The 20,545-nt window shown below is 35.1% G+C and overlaps 1 protein-coding gene across 2 annotated transcripts; it reads left to right on the top strand.

Moving 5' to 3' along the window:
• The first annotated feature begins 348 nt into the window (after window positions 1-348).
• Window positions 349-18,645, top strand: ago (F-box and WD-40 domain protein 7). 2 transcript variants are annotated; one of them, XM_090103167.1, is made up of 13 exons: window positions 349-514; window positions 1,874-1,963; window positions 2,219-2,261; window positions 2,334-3,059; window positions 3,903-3,986; window positions 4,199-4,243; window positions 4,684-4,844; window positions 7,302-7,517; window positions 9,176-9,464; window positions 9,990-10,171; window positions 14,074-14,299; window positions 14,992-15,202; window positions 15,806-18,645. In XM_090103167.1, exons 4-13 carry the CDS (start codon window positions 2,346-2,348, stop codon window positions 16,090-16,092), a joined length of 2,415 nt encoding a protein of 804 aa, XP_089959293.1. In that variant the 5' UTR covers window positions 349-514; window positions 1,874-1,963; window positions 2,219-2,261; window positions 2,334-2,345; the 3' UTR covers window positions 16,093-18,645. The 2 variants fall into 2 exon arrangements, with proteins under 2 accessions (XP_089959293.1, XP_089959301.1); XM_090103175.1 differs by lacking the exon at window positions 1,874-1,963.
• Window positions 18,646-20,545: the final 1,900 nt, after the last annotated feature.

Raw genomic sequence — 20,545 nt, 5'->3', positions numbered from 1 at the left:
TGTACATTTCAAAAAGGGTGTAAAAAATTTGCGGGGGCCAAGTTTGGTGAGCTGTCGTTGTGCTGGTCGTGTTATTATAGTATTATGTATATTATCTGTGTCGCCGGTATACAATCTACTTTTTTAGAGAATTTTTTAGTTTATTTCCCTTCTATAAAAATTGTATATATTATATATATTATGTGGAATCGGTCTTCATTCAATAAAATTTTTGGTATCGTCCATGTATCGTCAGACAAACAATGTGTTTATGGTAAAAAAGTTGCCCTCTCAGAAAATAATAGACAATATCGCAACCGGGCAATTTTAGGTTATGGCAATTAATTCACATGCTTCTATTTATTATGGCTGATGGCCGACCACGGGTGTTTGTCGTAAAAGTAGCTGATAGGTATACTACCTATAATGCTGCACACTGCACCTATTTTATAGGTTTTATTTAACAAGAAAAATGTTGCAATAACAAACACGGTATCCTCCAAATGAAGTAAACTTTGGTCTAAGTTGAGAACAGGTGAGTGATAAGGAAGTATTTGTAGCGGACGTGGTGTTAGTTTCTCATTACACTTTTTATGTTTTTACAATATATTCTTTAATATCCTTGTTATGAGCTTCTACGGTGGAAATGCTTTTCTGCGCATGCAATGAACCCTAGATTATATAGGCTCAATCGAACGGCTGCACATAAAGGCATAACTTATAACATTTCGCCACGGACTGTTTGTCTATACGACCATACGTTTTTTTTTTGTTAGCACGGATGCATGTGAATTTTGTGTTCAGTTAAAAAAAATATTCTCACGGTCGGAGTCCTTTATCACGCACTCATTTTTTTTCTCAAATAAGGACACATGGTTAGACTTCCTGTATTGGCGATGGGCAAAATACGCTTTTAAGAAATTGTAGAATGGAACGAAGCCGTTTAAGCATTGCTTTAGTTATAAGTGCTTTATTATAAAATAAGTTTGTGTTATAAACAGGGCAGGAATAGTGAACATATGATTAAATTGGCCTTGATTGTGACAGTGGTAGACTATGCATTGAGTGGTGGCCTTGTGGGACTCTTGATTGCGAAGCAATTACGTCGTCGTGATGATTTGTTGTTTATAGTGGTACCCATTTGCACCTTGCTAATAATCATTTTTACTTTTGGCTTTTCATAACTAACTTGTAGGTTATTCCTACAAATTAATTACAAATATTATCATTTTATATTTTCTATCACATCATTCATTGTATGATGTGATTGATAGCATTAAATAGTATTTTTTGCATAAAATATAAATTATCATCTACAAGACTAATTCTCTGAGTAGAAATAATTAAAAATTGTGAATATGATGTAAATACTTTTTGTAATTGTTTGGCTCTAGTTAGTATGTATCTACTAGTTGACTTTCCATATTCCTTTCATAGAAAATGTTTCAAGATAAGGTTTTACTCGCTTCATAAAAATTATATTGTAATAATTATATTTTTAGCAGTGATTTACATTGTAGTCAATTCAAAAAGAATAATTAAAGAAATTATTGCTTTAATGGTATTATGTTTATATATCTCTTTAATTTATATGTAAAGACTATTAAAAATTATTTATATAATGTGATAAATTAGTATATTATAGCATTTCGTAATTGATAATTTAACTATTTGGTTCTTGATCGAAAATGATTTGATGATGAATTATTATAAATTGTGCAGAAAGCATGCGATATAGGCTTGCTTTTATCATTTTTATGTATTGTATACTGCTTAATTTTGGCTTATTTATATCAAAATATCAAATACCATAATATGATTCAGTTTCAAAATACTATCTATGATACATATTTATATTTAACTCTATATCATTATATTTCTTTTGTTTGAATAGGTGGACATAATAATATAACAACACTCACATGATTGAGAAGTTAGTGTAGTCTCAAATTTTGTAAAAGTTGGACCAATTTGTACTTTATAGGTAACTTTTTTAATCTTTATTAAATTACTTCATGCTTTAAATAATGTTTCATGGCATAAATTTTCATATTATCATTCATTTCCTACATTTAAATTAATAACATAAAACCAGTAAACTTGTGCACATGAGTATTATTAAAGCGTGAGGTTTTGTCTACTATAATCTGTCAGTCAAATAGCAAAATATTTTGAGCGACTTGTTTTAATTATCTATGCCTCATACAGTATGCTGATATACCTGTTTGATTGTCTTTAGGTGTCATCTTATACATGCAGGGCTAATTGCAGAATCAGCAAATGTAAGTAAACTCAAATATCTGTAAAGTATTTATAATACCATTTTTAGGTACTGATAAATGAATTCTTTACAGAAAACCTCTAGAATGGAACCATCATGTTCACATTCCAAATGTGACATCTTTGAGAAAAGTTCTTTTGAAAATAATGTAGAGAATAAGACTGATACTGAAGCCAGCGTTGTAGAAAAGTCAAACAACTGTAATGGAAGACAAAAAATTGATGACATTGAGAGAGAAGATTTTGAAGAAGAAAATAGACTATTAAAGCACTGCTCTAGCATGATTGTGGATGAAGAAATGGCAGCCACAGCCCACTATTCTGGGACCCTATCCAGTGCAAACTCAAGCCTAGCGTCTAGTTCTGAAACAATTTCAACTCTCTCAAATCTTATGGCCAATGACTTCAGCTTACCTGGATGTAGTAAAGATGATTGTGAGGGTAGTAATGCAACAATAAAAAATATGATTCATTCTAGGACAACATTATATACTGCAACAAAAGAGACATCGCCAAAAGAAGACTTTATGCAAAAGTTATTGAATAGCGGGACACAAGAAAAAAAAGAATTCCCAAAAGGGAAACTGTATAAAGGTGATTTAGATGCTAATAGTACTGAAACTACAATGGAAATTGATGCCATAAGTGGTCCATCTGGAAGAACTAATTCGAACGCCTCAAGTATTGCAAGTACTAGCCCAGACAGTAAAGAGTTCACAGTGCCTTCAACGTCAAATGCTGAAAAACTATTAGGACTGGATGATAGTAGTAAAAACGGAGAACAGAGTTCCAAATCCTCAGTAAGTTAATCAATTATTGTTTTTTAAATTGACAATTTCCACATTCCACATCAAATGATTACAGCGATTGAACAAACAGCAATGCAAAGTATTTATGCCTTACGTGTTAATTTTTACAATTAAAGGTTAAATATCATATTTTGCATACATATCACCCATTATTCTAAAGTTATGATTCACTAGCAAACCGGGCGAACTCCGTTTCGCCACCAGAGACACCTTTTCTTTGCTATAAACCTCACAGAGCCCGAGACCCTTCCAATGAATGCAAAACCATGAAAAATCGCTTTGTGCATTCTGGAGTTATAGAATCAGGATGGAAAATCCGACTTATTTTTATATAGTAGATAAAAATAAGCTAAGATTTTATCTAGTTGTATTATTATATTATGATTCTTTAAATTATCTGATTAATCATATTATGAAGGTCTATAACTTAATTAAATATTGTTAATATACAATTCATATACATAACTATCATTTGCTGAACTTGTGTTGCAGATAACATTTTATTTATATAATAATGTGTATTGTCAATTGTTTATCATACATATTCAGAGATTAATCTACACAACTATTTTTCTAAATAATACTGCAAAATGGTACGATATAATGAGTTGTGATGTGGTTCAATTGCTTCAATAATGAAGAGTTAATAAAACATTGAATTAATATGATCGATCATACATTGCCTTCATGGGTTAATGTTTCGAGATAAAATGTACTCGTTCACGTTCACATTTCATTTTTATGAAATTGTTTATGTAATATATATGTTAAATGCAAGGTAAAGGCGGAATTGTTTTCATATGAATGAATACTATTTTACTGTGTTAATTTTAGAGCTATCAGTACTGCGATCCAGATGATGATTCTGAAGAGGAAATCAACGAGGAGTCGTGGTGCACTTGCCTGAGCTCCCATGAGGTAACCGCCTTTTTTTACAAACAACTGTTTATTTCCAAACCTTCAATAGTATCATCATTACTGTGTAACCCTTCTGTACAAAATTATACTTCTCACATGTTTTATTTGCAAGTTTTGTGTATTATATTTTTTTATTATTTAAATTAACTTCGCTTTTCATTTACTCATCATTTAGTGTCTTTTGTGAATGTTCTAATGTGGATTATTTTTAGGATGATGAGGATGATGATGAACCGGAGCCCGATGACAGACTATGGGTAAGTGATACATACAATAAATTGCATCTCATATTTTAATGTTTTCTTTAGCTTCGTGTTCTATGTGTAAACCGAATCTGTGTCGTATTAGTGATCTTATGACTAAGCTATTTGGAATTATATTCAAGTACCACGGTGGGCTTTAGTATGTTTATTATTATTTTCTTTAGCAAATTCGTTCCACACTGTTCTGGGTGCAACGTTATTAAACGACTGTAAATTATATTCACGCATTCATCGAGTTTAGTACTGATAATATATGTAAAGATTTGTATTGAAATCGCCTTAATAGAATTGATAACATGTCGCTTCCTTCACGCGATACTGTACCAATGAGACGGGTTCAAACCACATTCGATGTATGTGTATCTATTAAAATTGCCATGGCGTTCGATGTAATGATGTATCATGGTGTGCATTAGTTGTATTTGTTTTTGCAGAGGAAAAGACGTCTCGAGCCTCCGCCGCCGCAGTCAGCTAAGAAGTTCTGTCCCGACGGCAGCATGCTGCCCTGTACGGGGGAGTGGAGCCCGGGCCTGCAGGCTCTGCAGCAGAACAGTATGCTCCAAGGACCGCCGGAACTTAAACAGTGGCTCAATCGGTAAGAAACCGCATTATAGGTACAGACATACAGACATTTTAACAAGATAGAGCGAGTGATAAATTACACATTTTTATATAAATATTTTAAATATCTATTACGTTTCAATGTACTTAGATTGTTCTTTTCAGCGCGTATGCAAATGTTTTCCGTGAAAATGTATACATAGTGATAAGCGTAGGCTGTTTTCCCGTCATAATATGCGAATCTAGATTCATTCGTTTTATTCACGTATAACGTATGTATAAACATAGTAGTTGCGGGTCCAGTCTTCACTCCAGGTAGTTTGCCAAATTTGCTTAAGTATTTTCCCCAGGGTTTATTTAATCGGTTCACAGCATTTTTTCTTAATCGAGAACCAATTAATTTCAATACATTTCAATTAATTTCTATGAGAAGTACATTACAATGACGGAAATAATCAATCATGTATTACGCTCCTTTTAATTATCTTGTTACGAATAGTTGGAATTCCAATAAAAGTTGGCAGATACGGAGACATAGTCGCGGGGGGTCGCGAGTCGAGTTACAAAACGTAAATGTCAGGTGTGCAAATTGTTTAATGTTTGCATATTTAACACCGCATTAAGACGCCTCCGAGCTTTGTTTATTTTTAGTTAATACTCGTGTTTACTCATAGCGAGATACTAATTAATCCCTTGAAATTTTATTTCGCTAAAGAAGATAAAAATACTCTTAATACCTACAGCTTATAATACTCCTACATGTACAGTAACAATGTTTTTGTTTCAAACTCTGATAAGTTAAAATAGCTTTATTGTTTTATGAAAGACGTATTTCTATTATATAACACTTGGGCAGCAAACATGGAAAAGTTTGTGGCAAATCCCTGTTACGATGTTTATTATAAATTTAAATGGAACGCAAACTTCCCAGAAGCATTTGTTATTTAAATCGATCTGTTTAAATTTCGCATTTGGTATTCGAATACATTTGATACGCCGTGCAAATATATGACTCGTCACAAATGAATTGCAAATAATTTTTCTGGTATGGGATCGGACGTATCAATATCTCACAACTATCTCTATACGTATAAACATTATATTGAACACGACTGAAAAACGTATCTATTATTTCGAATTTATCCAAGACATTGTGTTTCTTGCAGTTGTATTCTATCGGGCCACCTTTGGACGTATATAATTGTATAATTTATTGCGCCTCCATTCAAAATCTTGAACGTTCAGCAGTTAAATGTGCAGACACAATGGCTTTGGATCTCTTTGTATTATACATAAAAGAGGACCGTTTTCCACATTTCGACTATAGAATGGAATTTAGGTTTAAATAATGATTTTAAGGCCGCGATTTTTATTTTTATTGCTTAAAAGTGTACATATTCACATGAATTATATGATACGACTTCACGTATTTAACCTTCATTAATGTGAAATAAATTCTGCATTTAAGATGAAACATGTTATTTGTGCTCATTATTTTTCTGTGCAGTCATCTTATATAAAATGACTTTCTGTGACATGCTATTAAAGCATTGCATCATTTTTTTATTATATACGTCAGTCTGATCGTATATTCGTATGATCGTTATTACGCATGATTCGCTGAAGGAATACATTTAAAAAAGATGAATGGACTTTTTTATATGATTCCTTTGTGCGTAGAATGAAGCTGTGATATCATAAAATACATATAGATATTTATTCGTATTCGGATCTATATCTATCATTCCAAAATGTAAAATTAGCATAGCAACAGACAATCTATATTGTTGACTAGGTACTCCAGTTGTTATATTGTTATACTATCCATGTCCATATAAAGCGTACTGTGACACCATGTGTAATTTTGCAACTAATAATAACGCTTAATGTCCCTAAGATTCTATTACCACCTATTACTGCGCACAGCTAAAAGTCGTTGGTATGATATGCGCAGTAATCATCTAATCTCGTGTTACATTTCTGCTAATATGATAAAGCTATCATCAACCGCAGGGTACAGCTCGTTTTGAATATAAGCATATTAAAAACTAGCTGTGCCCTGCGGTTTTACCCACAGTGCTCTGCTCCTGTTGGTCTTGGCGTGATGATATATAGCCTATAGCCTTCGTCGATAAATGGGCTATCTAACACCGAAAGACTTTTTCAAATCGGACCAGTAGTTCCTGAGATAACCGCGTTCAAACAAACAAAGATACAAACAAACAAACAAACTCTTCAGCTTAATAATATTAGTATAGATAAAAACCGAGCGAATAGTGCGCGGTATATTACACAGAATAGAGAATAGACAATAATGTAAATCCTGATGGAAAAACGATACGATCTTTATATCTACATATTGTTTGCATCTTATCAACATTGTTTTTATCCTCAATAGTTTGTATGGATGAGCTATCTTAGAATGTAGTTTTAGGTTAGTTTCAGGAATAGGATATTTTAAGGCCTTTTTTCATTTCTAATATTTTCTCAGATTCCAGTCTTGGTCGAACAGCGAAAAGATCCAAGCGATAGATGCTTTGATTAGCCGCTGCGCAGCTGGCCACGTGCGTCACATGATGAAGGCGATCGAGCCGCTGTTCCAAAGGGACTTTATATCGCTGCTGCCCAAGGAGCTGGCCCTCACGGTGCTAGGGTACTTGTCTCCGAAGGACCTGCTGAGGGCCGCGCAGACTTGCCGGTATTGGAGGTAAGTCATGTCGGTGACATTGAGATAATATTACTGACACCACGAGCAAAATCTGTGCGCCATTTTTTTGTTCTAAGTTTTAAAAATTATTATCTAGTTAGGTACTTACCGATAAAAGTTATTCCTTTGCACTTTTCCGTATTATTTGTGCAATATCGTAACACACACGAAAGCATATTTGATGCGTTTCACTTTAAAACAAATAAAAAATGAGCGTGCAGTTACGCCATATGGCGTATGTTGAGCGGAACATAAGTGATGTAGTCGGTGTCGTCTCCATATGTATATCTCAATGGTCGGTGAAATGGTATTGGATTTTGGACGATATGAATGGGGAATCCCGTTTTGATTAGAATATGCAATAAAAAAATCTTGCTTTATGCGTTGTTATTAAAGTTGTTGTGATAAGACCATTTTAGATATCAGCTACCTACTATGCTGAAAAGCAAAAAACACATAATACATAATTGTATTATATATTTGAGTAGCATTCAAAAGTAGATTTACGCAAGATTACATTTTTATTCCGGGAAGAAATATGGATTGTGAAAATGAGTAGTGGGTTGGTGTTGTGAAAGTTGGTGAAAAATGAGTATATACTAGACAATGCGTATTTTAGTACATATTTTCATTAAATACTCTTAAAACAAATGTATATGTTACGGTTCTTTAGCAGTCGTTAATTATGTATTTCTATAAACGTGTTGAATTATTTTATTTAAATAAGTCAAAGTAAATATCATGAGAGACAATACGTGACTTTGAAATTTGTACTAATTGTACTTTCCACAATATGTATTTATTTACTTGTTACCTACTTTCCACTATCTGTGTGAAACAACAAGCAGAATGATGTCTTATTTTTTCTTATTTAAAAGTTTTGCTTGCTTTACATTTATATTAAAGTGATTGTAACAATGTAACCATATCTATTTCCATTTTTAACCAACCCAACCAAAATCCTTTGTTGTGCAAATAAAAGAATTCACAAAGAACACCGATTGTGTATCTCAACAGTCAAAAGTACAATTTCAAAACAAGTATACACTTTAACCTTAAATTTGTTTATCGCAAATTGTGTTCATTCATCGATGAGTCACCATTAAAATCAATGATATTTTATGTATAGATACGTTATATACTCACAATATACCCAAAAAAAATGCTTCACATAAATACAAGTTTCATTTTACTTAATTTATTACATTGACAGACTGTATAAGAGAGATGGCTATTGGCTACAATAAAATGATATAAACAAAAAAGACAAGATAGTTTGTCACTTCCGCGCAGATATAAACATAAATAAATAGTTAACATGGCAATTGGCATAGACTAATGTCACAGAAGGTTCATGTATACATGTTTACGTTTCCTGCACTCAAAGTAACCACAACCCAAACTTGATAGTCGCTGGTCGTTCTTATATAGGAGACATGAACAGAGAAACTTTCAACTTTTCTAAAATAAGGAATGTCTGGCTGTCGTGGGCTCTCGGGTTATAAACAAATATGTGACAATTTCATTTACTATTTAATTATTATTATGAATTTATATTAAAATGATAAAAACTTTTTTGGGAATATGACTGTATTAGGTATTTATTACTAGCTGTGGTGTTCGTTTTTGGTCAGTCGATTAAAATGGTCAAATTACAGATTCCTCGCTGACGATAACCTACTATGGAAGGAGCAGTGTCGGCGCATAGGTCTCACGACCCTCAAGAAGATGCCGCGATCTTTGCCCAGATGTGCCAGCCCTTGGAAGGCGGCGTACATGCGACAGTCACTGATACAAGACAATTGGCTCCACAAACCCGTGAACAATCCCATAGTGATGAGAGGGCACGATGACCACGTGATCACATGCTTGCAGTTCTATGGAAATCGCATATTAAGCGGCAGTGACGATACCACGCTGAAGGTGTGGTCGGCTATTACGGGGAAGGTTAGTATTAAAGGCATTGTAGGAAAAAACGAAACAAAAGTTGGTTTTACGCCTTTAAAATACACATACAGATGAAATTAAACAATATATTTTAATAATTGTTCATTGTTATTAAATGTGTAAAAAATTGTATGACTTTCAAAACTTTCTCACTAGCAAAACATCTCTTATCATTTCTTATATTTTCCTTATTCATCATTACCTATATAAGTATTTCTGTCTGACGAACACCAAAACCGTTTAGACCATATTATACACCTCGATTTAATTATATTTTGTATGACCACATAATATAACTCGATTTTATTATATATTAACGTGATAACGTTTTTAAAATCGTTTTAGTCGGGTGACATGTTCAGAAACTTGTGTCACACCAAAACCTCACGAGCGCGATCGCAGGTATAACGAGAGAGAGACGGACCGATCTCCCGTCTCATCTCGAGCGCTGCCATTGCATTATGTTATCACGTAAACATCTCGATTGTAGACCTACTTTACAAACAAACTTTTTTTTATTTGTAGTGCCTCCGCACGCTGGTCGGTCACTCTGGCGGCGTGTGGTCGTCCCAAATGATCGGCGACCTCGTGATCAGTGGGTCAACGGACCGCACCCTGCGCGTTTGGAACGCGAAGACCGGCCAGTGCCTGAAGGTGCTGGCCGGGCACACGTCCACCGTGCGGTGTATGCACTTGCACCAGAATAGGTATGAATTTATTGATGAACTAGGCTTCGCCCGCGTTTTCAAAGGAAAACCCGCATAGTTCCCGTTCCCGTGGGATTTCCGGGATAAAAACTATCCTATGTGTTAATCCAAGTTACCCTCTATATGTGTGCTAAATTTCATTGTAATCGGTTCAGTGGTTTTTACGTGCAAGAGTAACAAACATCCATACATCCATACATCCTTACATCCTTACAAACTTTCGCCTTTATAATATATATTAGAATATTATATTAAGATGAGTGAAAGTATATTATTTACCAGTAACAAAATAATACCCACGCACAATACAAATGGCGTATCGCTGATACAGCGATGTAGGAATGTTATACCGAAGGCATCAGTTGCGAAATGTACCCTATGAAGGTTCCCGGAATAAGGAGGTTTGTTTTAGAAATATTCCAGAATAGGGAGGTATTGTTTGGTGGAGGGCAGATATAGATAAAATTTGGTTGACGTAGTGCAGTTCTTGCAGAGAAGTTTCGCCAGAATAAATAAACTTTGAGAATATAATGGATACTCCAGACTAGACTAGAATGGGAATAAAGGAGCTTTTTGTGTGATCTGTGGATTGTATGTATAATATTGCTGAGCGGTTTTTTTGTATGAATACAGATTTTGAATGTGTTTTTGAAAATATTGCATAAAGGCGAGATTATTAGAAAATAATTTTATATGTAGAATATAGAATATATTTGATCATAGAATGTATATTTTTAAACTGCTGTGCGATGTTAATATGCGATTTTATATATTTAGCTCTGCTGTTTTCAATGTAGCATTGCCAATTTAAAACATTATGTAATTTTACATTTTATTAACTTGTAAATAATTCTATGCTATTTTGCTGTGTATTTTTATTATTTAATATATGCAATATCTGCAATTTTCTCCGGATGCAATATCACGCAAACTGATAACCTTTTCTATGAACCAAACATTCTGATTATAACATCACATCATTGAGACATATCGGTCAATTAGGGAAAGCTGGCATGTTCACAGTACTCACACTTATGCAATTTCACTTACAGTATGTTCAAAAATAAAATAATGCGACTCTAGTTTCATTTTAGACTTGAATTGTAAAATGGGTGCGTTGTAGATATGTATATGCAAATATAATTACTTATGAAAGCTCTCATAATTTACCTGTAAAATTATAATTTAAAAGTAAATCAATTGATGAAGTTAATTATTTATTTTAATAATAATCAATTGGATAAAAGTATTAATAATCATTCAATTATCAAATAATAATTAAATTCCTGACTTTGGTCGAGTAAAGATATCTAAGAAATATTATATTTGTAGTAAGTACGTAATACCTACCAATACGCGCTAACAAATATGTGTTACATGTTTATTGCATGTTTATTGTATAATTTTCACACTATTGGTTTTAAACTCAAACTCAAACATTTATACAATTAGACTTCTTTTAGAAGCACTTTTGAATCGTCATAACAGTTTAACAGATTTAACATTTACCACCAATTCAGAAAGCAGTATCTATAGAGAAGAAAAAGAATCTATTTAATCATAATCGTAATCTTCTACTTCACTGTAACTTTCATCGCTCGAAGAACTCGATGTTTCGTTGTCGGAATTTCTTAATGTTATTATAAATGAGTAAGTGTAATTACATATCTACTTTTGGTTCTAATTGAATATATTTTTCCTCATGTTCTCGCGTCTTTCTCCAAACGTCACTAAACATATCCAGACTAATAGCATTTGCTTCCTTTCTAAATAATTCTTACACAGTTTTCAAGTTAAAGTTCACATTTTGTGATGCTACTTTCCCTTTAATTATGCCCCATAGTAACTCTATTGGGTTGAGTTCTGGATGGTATGGTGGAAGGCGCAATACACTATGTCCATGATCTTTGAGGATTGCATCAAGTAGGTAAAAATTGTGTATAGTTTGGCTTATTTTTTTTAATAATGTGATAACTCTGATTATTAATTAGTTATTTGATTTTTGAAAAAAAAAAAATGCCGATTTTAGTCAAAATTTATATTTTTCTAACAAGATCCTTATCATCCAAATTTCCACCTTGGTGAGAAAAATTGACATTTCTAATGAAAATGAACAAAAAATTAAATGATTTTATTAAATACTGTAAAATAGTCTATAATTCTTCCATTTACTGTATCACAAAATTCTTCATAGATTTTTAGATATTCGTACTACACCAATTACATCACCCTGTATTTATAAACAATTGCAAAAAATGACACATACATAGGCCGGGAGATACTGACACAAAATTTCGGGTCATTTGTAACAGAATGGCGGTTCTACAGAGGTCTTATTACGCAATGACTAAAAGAAAAATGATGGTCAGAACTCAGAACGCTGGTACCGGCGGACTAGTCGCGTGGGCGTTAGTCGAACTCGTCGGATAAATAGCGAAAGTCAAACGATTTACAAATCGTTTGACTTTTCCGCGGTATGGCTACCATTTGGAATCGTCCGAAAAGTATGGCATGGCGGTTTTAGTAAATGGCTGCACGACGATGGTTACCTGTGCAAAAGTGAGCCCGGTACAAATGGTTGAATTGTTTTTTTTAAATCAACGCATTCACGTCGGTATGGCGGACTGTAAGTCACATCGTAACTGTATGGCATGACACTACCGCCTACATCTTTTTTAAGGGCTATCGGTAAATTCTAAAATTTTTGTGTTACAAATCGTTGGACTTTCGCTTTTTATCCGACGAGTGTGACTAACGCCCACGCGACTAGTCCGCCGGTACCAGCGTTCTGACCATCATTTTTATTTTTTTCATTGCGTACTAAGACCCCTCTAGACCGCCATCCTGTTACAAATGGCCCGAAATTTTGTGTCAGTATCTCCCGGCCTAACATGTGCAATGTGTAAATGTGTTGACGTTCCAGCTCTTCTTAATATACCTATATCAAGATTCAAGGTTCTTTAGTTGTGCATTATTTCTGTTGTATATAATATTTTTATGTATTGTTAGGTCATAATAATATCAAATCAACTGTGTTTTGTTATGCATTTTATTGTTATCCTCTTTGTTATGTGTCTTTTAGTAATTTAAATAAACAGGATAGTACCAAAACGGTTATTCTGAAAAAACATCATAAAAATAATGAAGATCCTTATTGTATTGTGCAAAAATAAATATATAAATAATCAATTGCTTTTCGTTTGTCTCGGTAAATTAAATTTTGATTTTGAAATGTTTGTGGTAGTCCAGGGAAGGTTTAAGCGATGAAAAACATAAAAAGTAACGGGTGATACAAAGTTCACCCGGACCTCTAGTAATTAATAAATGTTATCTCTCTTCTATTGTATAGTTATAGAACCGAGGGATTCTGAGTTTGAACCCCGGTGGTGACAAACATAAATGAATATCGCAATGTGGCAGGAGACCTATCAGTGAAATGGATGCACAACGCATCTGCCCCATATCAAAACTGGGACACTTTATATTTTTTGATCGTATAAATTGAATAAAGTACTCCTAGACATGTAGGAGTATAGTAAAACAGGAGAAATATATAAAATTTTAAAGCGTACCCTTGGATGCCTTCACTTAAACATTTTAAGTCCTATAATTTATTCTACACTTGATTCAGTTTGAAAACATTGCTTAAAGAATATAGTTTGCTATAGTTTGCCTTTTAAATAAGACAATGAAAACATTAAGTAGGTATTTCCACATGTTTATTGTGTTCTCCGTGTGTATTTAATTTACAAATTTAAACATAATACATACATATATCTGCATGAAAGATGTACAATTCAGTTGCAGCAAAATTTTCACAAAATCGAAGCAGTTACAGCTGAGTAGTTCTAAGTTTCAGTAGTTGGCAGTTTCCTCTACATAATATAATGTTTTGTCACCAGGGTGGTATCTGGTTCACGGGACGCTACACTCCGCGTCTGGTCCATACCGGACGGGCGCTGTTTACGCGTACTTGTCGGCCACTTGGCGGCAGTGCGGTGCGTGCAGTACGACGGCAAGGTCGTGGTCTCCGGCGCGTACGATTACTTCGTGAAAGTGTGGAATCCCGAGACCGGGGAGTGCCTGCACACCCTAGCCGGACATACGAATAGGGTGTACAGCTTGCAGGTGAGATTTGGGAATGTTATCCCGTCCGACTAGGGCCCTTTCGGCCTGCTCCACTCAAGCGACAGCCCAAGCCGAGGTTCGAGATCCCCGTTAAGGGGGGATGCCCTTGCGCATGTCGCTACTAGAGTGAATCTTCAGTACACCCACGGGTCCGCGTTAAGATGTAGAAGCCCTTCTGGCTAACATCGAGAGACACCACACACAAAAAGGGACTGTTTCATACGATTTTGCGGGTGTTATCTACTATATAAAAATTAGTCGAGTTTTCCTTCCTGACGCTATAAGGCTGCGTTTCCATCTGCAAGATATGTCCGACAGTCTGTCTGACAGCAGCTTTCAAGTCTACTTGCAGGTGGAAACGGCGGCCTTAGACTTGCAAGCTGCTGTCAGACAGACTGTCGGACATTTCGGCCTAACTCCAGAACGCACTAACCGATTTCCACGGTTTTGCATTCGTTGGAAAGGTCTCTGGCTCCGTGAGGTTTGTAGCAAAGAAAATTCAGGAAACATTTTAACGGAACAGCAGGAAAACCGGGAATATCATTTTTCACATACAGCGCCCTATGTAACATTTCGTTTGGTATTTAAACTGTTGGGTACTTTTAAAGATATAATCACATGCATACACACACGAGACGCGACTTTTTATACTATGTACAGTGATAACTATACATAAATGCTCTAAATTTCAGTTTGACGGTATCCACGTGGTAAGCGGTTCGCTGGACACCTCGATACGCGTATGGGACGTGGAGTCTGGGCAGCTGAAGCACACGCTCACGGGCCACCAGTCGCTCACGTCGGGCATGGAGCTGCACTCGAACATACTCGTCTCCGGGAACGCTGATTCGACGGTCAAGGTCTGGGATATCACCACGGGCCACTGCTTGCATACGCTGTCTGGTAAGTGATAAATGCAAGCCGTACATTTAGAGCGGCCGTACACGGGCGGCTCGAGCAGTTAACGGCTGAGCGACGTACACAGACTGCTCCAGTGGTCGGTCGTTGACTGCTCGAGTTATCGCTACAAACCGCGCAGTTGACGGCTTAAGCGGTCGCGATGGCTCGAGCTGTCCGTATACGGCAGTGAATGTCCATAGTTCACCGCGCGGTCGCGGCTTCAAGCCGTCGGTCTCAACTGCGTGAAGCGGTCCGTGTAGGGCCGCCGTTATATTGCTAGTTACTTATGGCTAGTATTAAAACTGCAGATTTAGGATTGATAATTTGTTGTACATAGCTTCATTACTTAAATGTGTCAGGACAAGAAAGCAATCATAAGTTCAACGCATTCGAAAAAATCTTCATCTTCATTGCACGTCATTACGGGTATGACTGATATTGTAACCTAGCTAATTAATTACTATTACTTAGTATGGTACTGATTCAGTGTCTATATCAATATATTTAAAATTACTATCTATTTCATTGCTTCTTAGAGCACTAATTGTGTTTGTATGTGTGTTAAATTTGTATATGTTTAGTTAGTGATGTATTACAATCCCGTAGGTCCAAACAAGCACCAGTCGGCGGTGACGTGCCTGCAGTCGAGCAACCGGTTCGTGATCACGTCGTCGGACGACGGCACGGTGAAGCTGTGGGACGTGCGCACGGGCGAGTTCATCCGCAACCTCGTGGAGCTGAGCTCGGGCGGGTCGGGCGGCGTCGTGTGGCGCATCCGGGCCTCCGCCACCAAGCTCATCTGCGCCGTCGGCTCGCGCAACGGCACCGAGGAGACCAAGCTGCTCGTGCTCGACTTCGACGTGCCCGGCGCCTGCCGCAAGTGCGACGAATAGCATAGACTCAACCGGCGCCTCATGCGCCGATACGCCAACCTGTACGCGCCCTGGCACTGCTAGTAGCCGACTCGCGCGGGAGTGGACGCGCCCCTACGGTCCCGCGGCATACCGAGAATACTCACCGTTTTGTATCGTACCCTATATACGTGACCATAGTTTTCATTCGTCCACTCCCGTCTTCCAATGAAACGTACTGACAAAACTGCTATTGTCGATAAAAAAAGCGTCGATTGAGTGATTAATTAGGCCACTATATGAAAGTATCAAACGGGCGAAATGACATATTTAAAATTTTAATCTTATAATGTATCAATCTGACCACGCAATTAATTTATTTTTGTAATTTATAATTATTATCATGTTTAATTTTAACTGTAACATTTGATATATTGTTCTAAGTAATCACTAGGTCCATATCAAAGCTAGATGTAGTCGGCGAAGTGCCTCTCGGGCCGTGCAGGGCTCGACGTGCTCTGCACGATAATTCACACTATCTGATTACCTGCATACATTCAATACCAATATGATACCATTACATATTATACTTAGTTCTAAGAATTGAATTTCAGTTGGTTTAAAATGATGGCTGCCATCGTGCATTACCAAATTTAGGTTCTGAGTGGTATGCTTCATTGTTCCAAAGAGTACGAGGATATCGGATTTTAGCTTTAGTTTAGAATAATGATGTTCGCACTGGTCAGTGTAGCTGATCGACATTTTATTTTACATTGGTTTTTCATTCCGTATGCATAGCATTATTCATATCATGTGAACTTTAACAATCGGAGATATAGAAATTTCAATGTGTGCGTTTATTTAAGATTTTAATTTAATTTTTGAATTTTAAAAGTCTTGTTTTAAATTTGGATACATTTTTGTTCATCTGGAAATTTGTCCAGTGAATACATAATATTATTGTGTCATTTAATTGTAAAAAATTTTACGTAATTTAATTTTAAATTTTGTATGACCGGTTATATATTATAATTGTGAGTGTTATTTTATATGCATAATAATTTACCTTGACATGTCAATTAATTTGTTTAAGCAATATGTAACCGTATTTACCAGTGAATATAATATTATATATAATATTAGTGAGTCCAATGTAATGTCACATTTATCATATGTTAGCGAGTTGATGCAATACTGTCTCACTGGCCATGTGGTTGAATTTTAGGTTAGAATTAGTTTAAACGAATTTGTTAACTTTTAATGATTTAGTCTCATTAGTTTAGTGTTTCCATTGTGTATTGTTATTTTTTATGTTTTTTGTTTCCGTGCAATTACTTAATTGATCAATAATCTTAATAGCTGCATAATAATTCAATTGCAATATTATAATATGTTATATATAGCTGCATAATAATTCGATTGCAACATATGATTATATTCGATAATATTCGACATTTTAATTATTTTCTACTGATCAATTGATTTTTTATTCCTTGAGATCTCTCCAAATGCAAAATATTTATTGTAGTTTTATCGCTTTTAATTTGTCTGACATTATATTTTTTTATGTTAATACCCTATTTAATCTAATTTGAATCAATTTTAATTCTTGGTTACGATTTTAATTAATTATATGAATGAATGTGTAATTTATTATAAATCCACATTGTGATGTCCCTTTATATTATGTAGTAATCGATATCGTTCAAAGGCCAGCAAGTTATCTATAATATTCACTATAGTGTAAGTTTTCATTAATGCCTAATCAATATTTTATAAATATTTCAGACTTTTAATAATGAATAATACCGAATTAAATTTAACGTATTTGGTGTTTAGCGTAAACCGAATGTAACGAATAACTGTAGTGTAAGTGGCTATATATCGAGACGTGCACATAGCAATATAGCTAATAATTTCTAATAATTATGTATATAACAATATGATAACGTAAAGTTAGGGATTCAGTGCAGAGATGTGAGCCGAGGCGCGTCATCTGTTATGATATTTTGGCTGCAAGTCAAGCGACGCGGCCGATAGTGTTACTCATTTCTATGGCTGAATATTTTAAACGAAGACTGAGGTATAGGTATAGTGTAATAATTATAGTATTTAGTAATGTCGGCTGTTAAAATGTATCCAACGAGTATTTTTGGCGAACGACACGTTGTAACAGTCGGCCTCGTTCACTCCACGCTACCCACCACCACTCCTGTCTTTGTTTAATTGTAACCATTTCTTTCTTGACTTTTAAATGGTTTGCAACGCGATTGTCGTTACTAAGTTTCGTTGTAAGTGATGTTTAGGTGGTAAGAGTGGCCCAGTGTGGCCACGGCGAATAATTGGATTATCTTATCGTGTTCATTAGGTGCGTATCTACGACGATGGCGAGTCCCGCATGTGACTGCCGTATAAACTGAAGTGTCATTATATGTAATTCGTTTAATTTTATTCGTCACGGGGTTTAGTTTATGTTTGGATGATTATGTAAATATCGACGCGCGGCGATACTTCCTGTTGAAACTTTTCCTAAACTGTATTTCCTTTGCGCTTTTTATGTAATAATTACCTTTGAATAAAATCAGTTGTTTTTAAGGTTTTGTTTTATTACATCGATAGTTGGATCCTAAGTAGATACCTTTTTTTTTTTCTTTTTTTTTTCAAGTGGGGAAATCTTGCCTAAGGTACCCACGGCTCCCGGGGAAGGAGCCGTGGGTTATGTCGGATTCCTACCGACTAAAACCCCACCGTGTACCAACGCGCTGCTTTAAGTAGATACCTGAATTGATGCATTTCTATTCAGGACATGTATAAGAACATTTTAAAAATATTTTACTTTGGCCACAGAATACAAAATAGCCTAAACGCTTTGGCCACACAAGGCTGAAACCTCATACTTATCTAAAAAATTACCTAGTTATGTTATCTATGAAAGTCAGGTGTATTATGATTAACAGTTTCTGTAGTAAAAGTTCTAAGACTAGTATGTTATCTGTGCTAATATATAGAAAAAAAAAGATCTATAGTTTACTCTTAGAAGTTTACATTACGATTTTCCTGTAAAACACGACCCATTTTGGAAATCAGAATATTATGTACTGTTAGAAAAAACACCTTTACTTACATATTTATTGATATACTCAATGATATTTTATGTATAATATGTATAATATCATTGGATATACTATAATATTTATTAGATGGATTTTTCATCTATATTATCCTACAGAATAGTCAAATTATTATCTTATCGTCGCCGAGAGCATTTCTATGGGAATTTGGAAAGCGCCCCTGCCGTGAGCAATTTGAACTAATTAGTGGATACGATACAACTTTGACGATAGTTTTCACTTTTCGTGCTTGCGCTGCGCTAGCTTAAATTTTTGCAAGAGTAGGTACACAGTAGGTACTTATTGGTGGTGGTCGCGGAAAAATTCTAACAAATACCCGCGGCCCCATCATTAAAGCGGCTCGACGGAACACAGTGGGGTTTTAGTCGGTAAGAATCCGACATAACCCACGGCTCCTTCCCCGGGGCCGTGGGTATCTTTGGAAGATTTCCCCACTATAAAAAAAAGGTACTTATTGGCATTGAGATAATATTACTACGTATGGAGGAGACACCACGAACAAAATCTGTGCGCCATTTTTTTGCTCTAACTAAGTTTTAAAAATTACATATTATTTAGTTAGGTACTTAACGATGAAAGTTATTCCTTTGCACTTTTCCGTATTATTTGTATTATTTGTGCAATATCGTAACACACACGAAGGCATGTTTGATGCGTTTCACTTTAAAACCATTAAAAAATACCGCTCAACATACGTCACATGACGTATGTTGAGTGGAACACCGAACATAAGTGATGTAGGCGGTGTCGTCTCCTATTAATATTATCTCAATGCTTATTGGTGACAAAACGTAGCAATAGATGGCGCTTATAAAAAAATTATATAAGCTTGAGATATTCTAATAAAATAAATCTAAAAGAGCAGAACCAGAACAAAAGACCACACCACAGCTAGAAAAATCTCATCTTATTTTAATTCACCATTTATTTATCAACTGCTATCTTTTTTTTATTATTCATTTATTGCTGCTTTGAGCTTTCGGAATAAATTTTTAAACATTGTCCATGTTTAGTTAAACGTCTGTGGTTAAACTAATGCTAATGCGATAGTTATCGCATTAGCTTAACAACTACCGATAAATAAAATCACTTCCCTTTGCTAAACATAAATAATAATAACCTAAAAAAGAGCTCAAAAATTCAGTCACTTATAATTATTTTAAAACAGCACCATCTATGATTAAGAATACTTAAACGAACTCATGAAACTTACAGGTTACTGATAGATGGTTCTGTGGTTTCACAACAGATCGACATGATTCTTTTGAAGTGTCTGATTTCTTGCGACTTTTTTGTGGATTATCATAAACTTTCAATAAGATTATCTCAGAGAAGAGGGAGAAAAGAATATCCATGTAAGTAGT

Source organism: Colias eurytheme, chromosome 1 (genome assembly GCF_061535395.1).
Source record: "Colias eurytheme isolate Ceu_HAF_F1 chromosome 1, ilColEury1 Martin Lab GWU primary, whole genome shotgun sequence".
NCBI lineage: Eukaryota > Metazoa > Arthropoda > Insecta > Lepidoptera > Pieridae > Colias > Colias eurytheme.
The sequence above is the reverse complement of the archived record's forward strand: the minus strand, read 5'-3'. Positions and strand labels throughout refer to the sequence as shown.

Bases quoted from the DNA above. Each gene is read 5' to 3' on its own strand.
- ago (XM_090103175.1), top strand. From the start codon at position 2,346: ATGGAACCATCATGTTCACATTCCAAATGTGACATCTTTGAGAAAAGT. The intron at 3,060-3,902 runs GTAAGTTAATCA...TGTTAATTTTAG, and splicing joins AACAGAGTTCCAAATCCTCA to AGCTATCAGTACTGCGATCC. The intron at 15,203-15,805 runs GTAAGTGATAAA...ACAATCCCGTAG, and splicing joins CTGCTTGCATACGCTGTCTG to GTCCAAACAAGCACCAGTCG.